Consider the following 9,236-nt stretch of genomic DNA (forward strand, 5'->3'; position numbering starts at 1 on the left):
AATGCCTAAAGCCTCACATCTCAGTCTCCCTAACTGGAAATTTCTCTTAAAGCCCTAGCACCGTGGGATTATCCTAGATGGGGCCACCTTCACCTTATCATGAGCTCTATCCCCAAATATATTTGATCTCTTCCTACCTGTGAAGGCGACCGAGGCCGTGCTGGTGCGGGAGATGCAGGTGCTAATGTATGATTTGGACTTGCTGTTGGGCTCGGGAGTGGTGAAGGCTCCTCAGGTGGTGATGGCGTCTTTGCAATGCGGAGAGGACCCGAATCACTAGAAGAACACAGGAGATTAGGCAAGGGGCCTTCCGAAGAACAGTATTCATCTGATCAGGGGCTTTTCCATCTCAGAGAAATCCTGAAGCCTAACAGGTACTGTCTGTTCTCCTGCTCTCCACTTCCAGGTTAATTCTGGTTAATTGCAACAGTGATGGTGATAACTGGTACCATTTGTTTGCACTACACAGGCCTCATTCATGTATTATCTCTTGTCTTCACAGTAGCCATGCTTTAATGTCCCCACTTTACAAGCAGTAATGTGGGGCATATAGAGTTTAAAAATAAAAACCCTAAAATCACCCAGCAATTTAGTGACTCTGAATTCGGGTCTTAGCAATGCAAGCCCTCTGTTCTTTCAAACAAGCTCTGCAAGAATCAGGTCCAAACATAAGCTGAATTGATTTTACTAGTTTCGCTTTCTATTTACAAGAGAATCTTGTCATGTCACAATCTATTAAAAAATCTACTCTGAAAACTGTAACATTTTAAAAGGCAGCCTTAGGATAGTGTTAGTAAGGATTCTGTAGAAGTGCTTTCTAATAACATTTGGAAATAAACTCACTAATTATTTCTCTTTCTAGACCTTATAAATAACTACTCAACTCAGGCATCTTGAAATGTGCAACAAAATTAGATAAGATTCAGTTTCATTTACTAAGAACCCATCATGTTCCCGGCATGTGGCCAGACGCTCAGGAACAGCCCAAATGTGATGACTAAGAAGCACTTGGGACACATCCTACTCTCTAAGAATTTCTAAAGTCTACAGCTCAAAGAAATAGAGTCTGTACCCCAAAATAAAAGAGCATGTACACAGCAGCATGGTCTACATATTCTAAGGGCTGAGGGAAATGGGTCCTTTAGCGAGAACACAGACACGCCGCATGATTGGGGTTATATGTCAGCAATCATGGCCTCAGACGGAGACATAGCCCCAATCTAAGCTTAATAGAGATGCCACTGAGCTCACTCACCACCTCATTCTGCAGAGGAATGTCGAAAAAAATGAAAGGAACATTCATTAAGTGGTCATGGCCCCGCTTTTTCTTCACTGTATCTGATTCGGCAACATTAAAATTTTCAGATGAATTTGTCCCTTTCATTTCCAGGTAAGGGATCAACCCTTAATTTTCTCATGCACTTCATTTTTAAAACACTCGAATGTCCTTCTGATATTCGTATTCCAATCCTTCCTTTGTGCCTAGCCCATACTGAAATAACATACTAAAAGCAGTAACTCTGCCTCTCCTATGTATTCGTTCAGGCAATATCTTTCCCTTAGAAAGAGAAGATATACTACAGCTCACATAGTATAGAAACCATAGCAGAACCTATAAGTAGGGCTAATCCAAAGACCAGGGAATAAGAAAATCAACAATCTCTAGAGGGATCCAAACATTAATGTATGTAGAAGTTGGTTCATGTGTATGACTATGCGTGTTTTCATAAATGTATGAAAATAAGTGTTTGTATTAAAATGACAAATATAGAATGTCAAGACTGTATATTACCTTGGGAACCATGTAGTTCAATAGTATCTTTTTTTTTTCCTATTGAATTAAAAAACTGAGACCTTCAACCAGAGAGGTTTTGAACTTACCCAAGGAAGGCAAAGCAAGTTAACTGCAAAATCAGAAAACCGAAAGTTGGGTCTTCTGACTCCCAGCTCACTAGCCTGCATTCTCTGAGTACATAAAGTCTGCGAAGAATGGAATAAAAAGGATTCCACAATCACCGGAGAAAGCTGGTGTGCAGCCAAATGCCAGGAAGGTAGACAGTTCACCTACGGATCACTGGGGCTCCAGGGTATTTGACTGGCATACTCATAATGCAACGTGCAATAAAACAAAAACAGTACAGTGTTCGCCAGATCAAGAGTTGGGAAGTAAGAGGAAGATGAGATCTCACCTACTTCCTCTTTCCTTTCCCAAAATGGATTCACAAAAGATGTCAGCATCAATGATAAGAATCAGGACAAACTGTCATAAACTTTGGGAATTCCTTTCTTCTCCAGAGAAAATATTAAGTGCATAACAAATTATATATTACAACAAGCATATACATTATATATTAAAATTTCACACTGTTGCTATCAGGCCTCATGGAAAGCAAAGAGAGGCAGAGAGGCAGAGAGTCAATGCTGTTATGACAAGAAGAAGAATCCTAGTTGGGTCACTGAAGGCCAGAAGTAAATGTAAAAGCACTGAAATAAAATTAGTGTCAGCTTCTAGTGTGAAAAGTCTCCCATGAGACTTTTGTAGGATGAATAAAACAGTATAGGCTGGCCCAGAGATTGCAGAAATTTTAACGAGCAGTACATTACGGGAGCTCCAATGAGCAGGGGCCTACCTGGGCGCTCCTTGGATGGTGAAGGCCTTGTCGGCATGCTGGTCACCCAGTTTTGTCATTACTTCATACAGTTTGTGGCAAAGCTAAGGGAACAGAGGCCACTTGTCTATTAGTCACATGTCATCCTAGTGCCAATTCAGGCTATTCTCCCCAAGAAAGAAATTGCTTATTGAGAAACTATAAATTTTATTATAGTTTGGATAGCCTCAGGATAACTGAAATTCTGTATATGGTTCAAATTTAAAATCTATGTCAAAACTGAAACAAACAAAACACAAGTAAACAAAAAAATACATATTTATTAACCAGAGTACAGCGCAGAAAACAAAAGCTTATTGTTTACATTGACTCCACCCTTTTGAACAACAGCAACAAAAATCAATCAACAACAGAGTTGTTGATTACCTAAATATTCTGAGACCAATTTTTCATTAGCGTAAAATACCATTGGGAATTCCAACTTTATAAACTGCCTGGTAAAAGAAACAACACTGTAAAACTGTGGCAAAATCTTCAAAAGATACAAAGAACTATGTGATTACTATGAAAACCTGTAGAAATGTTACCAAGGGTAATAACTCACTACTAAAAGAAACATACAAAAGGGTGAATTCTTTGGATAATTCTATCCCATTTCATTTGCTTCCAAAATAAACCTTCCTTTACTTTAGATTCCATATGCAAAAATAATCATGACTCACCACCGCAATTTCCTTATGAAACTTGGCTTCAAGGCTGGAGACGTTTTTGAAAGTATTCACATAAAATCCAACTCGTCTGCCATGTGGAAATACAAAGAGGAAAGAAGAGAGAGGGAAAGACCAGTCAGCAAAAATAATTTTAATAGCAATGAAATGTATGAAAACCCAGGTTTCTTTTATACCATTTTGAATAACTTTGGACTACATAAAATACTGAACCCAAAGCAAGCCCAACATTTCCTCGTCTGTTAATGAACGAAACCAAATATCTTTTGGCATAGAGCATGACCTCTCCTAAAATTCAGTTACTGCCTTAAGACAGTGATTCTCAAACCTTAGTGTGCATGAGAACCACCTGAAGGGTGTTTCTGATCCAGTAGGTCTGAACATGGAGACTGAGAATTTGTATTGCTGGTGAGTTTCTAGGTGATAACTGAAGCTGCTGATTCAGAGACAATGCTTATGGAACCACCGCCCTGAGAACTTACTTATATTTTAGATAATGTTTCTTGCTTTCGAGATTTGAGAAGTTCATTATTAATTTTTATAAACTATAAATGGTCTAGTTATTATTAGGTGTTTGGGCTCTGAAATTTGTTTCATAGAGGGAAATAAAAAACACATAAATTAATTCTAATTGTTCATCAAAAATTAGAGCGTGTCATCACTGAGTAAATGAAAACATAAGCTGCCCATTCATAATAGCAATGAGATTAACTTCTTCTATGGCTTATCTTTACTTACATCCCTAACATATTTGACTTAATCTTAATTTTCTATACTTACAATGATCATGTGACCCTGATTTCATATATTTTTCTTTTAATTGATTTTAAAAGATCATATATTTATTCATAAACACATGAGCATATACATATTCGTATGCATACAAATACACAGGCATATAGACATCTATTCATTAATAAAGAAAATCCTCCACAGTGTGTTTGGGAAATGGTAAGCCCCAAGGAAGATCAGACCAGCGCCTGGGAGAGGAGAGCCTAGTGAGGAAGCAGATGGTTCTCTGGGGCAGAGGTCCTTGCCAGACCATGAAGCACAGCATTTATTGGCAGGCAGTGGGCAACCCCTAGACGTGTTTGAGATAGGGCAAAGGAGAAGACTTGCACCTGTATTTGAGGAAGCTAATTAAGGCAGCAGCTTGACAGGCAAGGAGAGACCCTACAGGCTACCTGTACATTATGCAGGGGGACCCCACTCTCAGTGTTTGCACAGAAGTCTCCTGGGGCACTTTGAGTGGCAACTCATGACTCCTTCTCCAGGGCCCCAGTCAACTGAGACAGTAATTCTTAACACCTTTCTTCCTTCAATTACTCAACAAAGGACCTATCCAACTCTGGGTACATGCATAGTGGTAGGTGAACACGTCTCTAGGAACGTACAATCCAGTTAGAGAAGCACCCAGAGGGGCTGCTTGATGAATATATGCTCTGTTTATACTTACAATGGAAATGTGTATGTGTGTGGGTGTAAGAGAAATAAGTAGATTTTATATATATTTGAAACAAGCAGATTATAAAACCACATGGGAATGTTAAGTGACAACAAGAAGGCATACATGATTAAATATCAAAAGTGAGTGGATATGGCAGAAACAGAGAAACTGAGAGGAGAGGAGAGAAATGGGCCCTGTGATAGCTGCAAACACCTGCTTAAGAGGACAAACTTGGGCTGCAGAAAGAAGGGTCCACTTTAAATAGAAGGTGGGTACAGATGGAAGAGGTGTGTAAGTTGAACTTCATTGGAGAGTATTATTTTATTTTTATTAATTTTTTCTACGGTAAACAAAACCCTAAAGAATATCTATGATTAAGGTTTTGTACACGGCTTATTCATTTCCTTAGGGCATATTTCTTGAAGGTATTTGCTGGTAAAAGGAGTGAACCAAATAGGCATTGATGTTCACTGTCAAACTGCTCCCACCAGACCGGGCCACGTATAGTCCCAATTACCTTATATACGAGGTAATTGAACATTACCTTACATACAACCTTTATAAATATAACAGCCAAAAGTTGGCATCTCACTGACTTTTAAGTTTGTATTTCTTTAATTAAAGTTAACACTTTTGTTCATTTATTTACTGTTCATTTGTATTCCTTCTTTTGTGAATCACCTATTCAATTTTTTTGTTATTTCTTAGTATTGTTCTTCTTATCAATATGTAATGGCACTTCTATTAAACATATTTAACTTTGGATGCATTAGGCAAAACATAAAAGAAGTCCCATTCTTCTATATTTCAATTTTGTTTTCTGATATACAGCATATCTTAAGTTGTCAAATCAATTATTATCCTGAGAAAATGGTGTAGCATCAGAAATATCTTATTTAGAATAACTAAACATCTATGTTTTTCTAATATTTTGTTTTTTAATTTAGAAATTAAATTAACTAGCATGTATTTAATTACGATAAAGTGTCCAACATTTTTGATACAACTGATAGTGATTTTCTCCAATTTATGAAGTCAGAGATCCTGCAAAGAGGGGAATGCCTTTAACTAGTTCACTATTACAGCCCCAGCACCTAGTACACAGTAGGCATGAATAAATGAATAAACTCCATAAATGAATAAACAAGCCAGTGAATGAAGAAACTTGGCGCCCATCCCACTACAAGAGCACATTCTGATGTGACCCTAGCTTGTAAAAACCTCACGTAACCAGCAGTAGAATATACAGACACAGAGTACCAGAATACCAGGCTCTTGATTCTGATAGTATCTGCTTAAGTTTCATTTGGCACGTTCTTTATAAACAAGGGACTCTGAGACATCACCATTTCCCCAAATGTGGCATCCTCAGGACCCTTCTGATTATCTGTCAAAACCAACTTAATTTCTTTATTAAGATGTTTCTTTGTTCTCAGAAATAAAGGAAAAATTAAGTTGAGCTTATCACAGCTACAGTTTGCAGGCCTGAGCACTCTCCCCTCTGCAATGCCCTAAGGAAATCTGTCTCCCTGGAGGGGAGTGTCAGTTGTGGAGTGTCACTGCTTCCCCCAGACCCTCTTGCAGTGGAGGAGGCATCCCCTGCTGTCCCTCACTTACCATGGAGATGGAGTATGAGCAAGAGTTTTTCCCTAGCTCTCTTCTGATCCTCTAAGCTCACTCCATTCTGGGATTAATGGCACTCATATTTAACCTCTTCAAAGCCTAATATCAACCTCTCAGCAACACTCCTCAACCCCAACCACAATCCACAATGGCATGCCTCATGGTTTCCCCTCTCTCCCTCACCAAATTCTAACACTAACACTGTAGATCTCGACAACCCTATGACTATCCAGCCAAAACATGAGCCCTCTAACTAGTGACCCCAGCATCCTATTTATACACATTCTGCATTGGCCTCTGACATCTTGGATCTTGCCATGACTCACAACTATTTCACCTCTGAAATGGGGCAGATCAGTGGCCCACCCGCTAACCTAATTTCCTGGGCCATGAGCTCCTTCATTCATTCATTTCCATTCCACCTGCTTTTTTTAAACCTCTGTGAGATCAATGCGCTTTTCTTCCAGGCCATTACCCTTGATCAGTCTAAACATCCTGCTTTATCAAGCTTGGGCCCTGTGGTGTACCCCCCGACACTCTCTGGCCAGTCCTATCAATATCCTTCCTCCTTGTCCTGATCCCGTTTGCCCCACATATCCTCAGTCCTAAATTATTCCACCTTTACCACAGCTACGGCCATCTTCTCAAAATGACAAAAGTTGTTTTTAGAAAACTTCCCTTGCCCTCTAATTTCCCTATACCGGCTGCCACAATTCCTCAGGCCCATCATAGTTAGAATCCTCAAAATAACAGACACCATCACCTGTTGCTGCTTTCTCATCTCCAATGGAGTCTCCAATGCCTATAATGAAGCTTCTGATTCCAACATCTACTGAAACCCCTCTGGATGTTTACCAAAGGTGATGCCTCTTTAGTCCTCATCTGCTTGATCCCTCTATTGTAAATGATACTCCTGGCACTCCTCATTTTTAAAATTCTCTCCATTCTTGCCTTTTTGAGATATCCCTCTGTCATGGCTCCTTCTACATCTCTGATTAATTTTTGGAAGGCTTTTCCACAGTCCCCTCTTCTTTTGCACATTCCATAAAATATTGGTGCTCTCAAAGGTTCTGCTTTGATCCTCATCTCGCCATTTGATCTATCTGACCATCTAATTCATCAACTATCATGGCATCATTACCACCCATATGGTAATGACTCCCAAACCTTTCTTCAAGCTTTAGACTTAGCTTAATAGACATAACTTTTTGAATTTCCTAATGATTCTTCAACTCAACATAAATAAGCCAGATTCAATCTTGCCAAAATTTCCTTTTCTTTATATATTGTCTATCTCTTTGAGAGACGACCTCCCTAAACATCCAAACTACAGTCTGAGTTACCCCATCTCATGTCACTCTCTACTAAATTATCCTTTTTTAAAAAAAATTTTTTTCTGCATTGAACTTATTGCCTGATATCTTATTTTTCATTTCTTTTAAAGGTAACTGCCTTTCCCTGTCCTTCAATACAAGCTCCAAGCAAACAAAAAGTTTCAGTACAGAATCTTTAGCATCTAACAGAGTTCTTCACACACAGTAGATGGTCAATAAATATTTGTTGAATGAATGATAAATGTATCTGATCCCTGTCTTTCTCCTGCTTCATCACCACAAGCCCCTCCCAAACACTATCACTCTAACCTTGAGTTACATCAGACCAATTAAAGTTCCATGAACCCAGATATCTGCTTCAACACACAGGCCTTTATTCATACTCTATGTCAGTCTGGCATATCCTTTTCACTAAATGGTGGCTTTACTAATTTTACAAGATTTACCTCAAGAATTCTCTTTAGAGTCCTTCCTTCTTTCCATCTCTATCTATATAATCTATGAGCTCCTTTAAAATCTGCAATCATATTCTAGTATTTCCTTTTTTAAAATTGAACCTGCATCCCCCCTAAGCAGTAGTTCATTTCTCCTTCACGAACTACTAATTTTTGAAGATCAGTTTAAATCCAAAATTTTGAAAGTTTTCTACATGTGGCAGTAATAGAGGAATAGAGAAACAAAAAAGATATAAGGCAGACAAAGCAATTAGCTAAATAGTAGAGAGAAAGCCTACATTATTGGTAATTATATAAAGGCAAATGGACTGAGCACAGCAATCAAAGGGCAGAGGCTGGCAGAATGGATAAAATACACACAGATGTGCACACACAAATGATCCAACTAAATACTGCCCACAAGAAACATGCTTTAGAGTCAAGATAGGTGGAAAGTTTAAAAACGGAAAAAAGAATATTTCATGAAAAGAGTAATGAAAAGAGAGCTTGAATGGCTATAGTAATATCAGACAAAATAGTCAAAATTTTTAGAGACAAAGGACAGTTTATAAAGATAAAACAGTCAATCCATCAAGAAGATACACCAGTTATAAACATATATACACCTAACAACAGAGCCCTAAAATACATTAAGCAAAAGCTGACAGAAATGAAGACAGAAACAAGGCAGAAGATAGTAAGGAAATAGAAAACTTGAACAACATATAGTCGACCTGAAACTAACAGGCATATATAGAACATTCCACTCAACATTCTGAAGGATTATGAATAGTTTCATGCATTAAAAACTAATATGTAATATGCTTATTACTCCATGCCCAGTAATATGTATTTCCTCAAAGAAGGCAAAGAAGATACAAAATACTAATTTCAATTTCAAGGTTGAGTAATATGGTTTGTTAAAAAACATATGTATTCATAGAATAACTTGAAAAATTATGACTGAATGCAATCTCATTTTAGATAAAGAGAGGCGCTAGATAAAAGCAGCAGGATTGGGGGCGGAGCAAGATGGCCGAATAGGAACAGCTCCAGTNTCC

At 38.3% G+C, this 9,236-nt stretch overlaps 1 protein-coding gene across 3 annotated transcripts in view; it reads right to left on the reverse strand.

Annotated features, from left to right (window-relative positions):
* Positions 1 to 9,236, reverse strand: part of AMPH (amphiphysin) — a 256,655-nt gene that overhangs the window by 84,932 nt on the left and 162,487 nt on the right. For all 3 annotated transcript variants that reach the window (XM_017867370.1, XM_017867369.1, XM_017867368.1), the window contains exons 8-10: positions 3,332 to 3,407; positions 2,631 to 2,713; positions 138 to 276 (exon numbers count right to left, since the gene is read on the reverse strand). In XM_017867370.1, the coding sequence (XP_017722859.1) occupies positions 138 to 276; positions 2,631 to 2,713; positions 3,332 to 3,407 (298 nt within the window). The remainder of the gene's footprint in view (positions 1 to 137; positions 277 to 2,630; positions 2,714 to 3,331; positions 3,408 to 9,236) is intronic.

Source organism: Rhinopithecus bieti, unplaced genomic scaffold (assembly GCF_001698545.2).
Source record: "Rhinopithecus bieti isolate Rb0 unplaced genomic scaffold, ASM169854v2 scaffold_2439, whole genome shotgun sequence".
Lineage (NCBI taxonomy): Eukaryota > Metazoa > Chordata > Mammalia > Primates > Cercopithecidae > Rhinopithecus > Rhinopithecus bieti.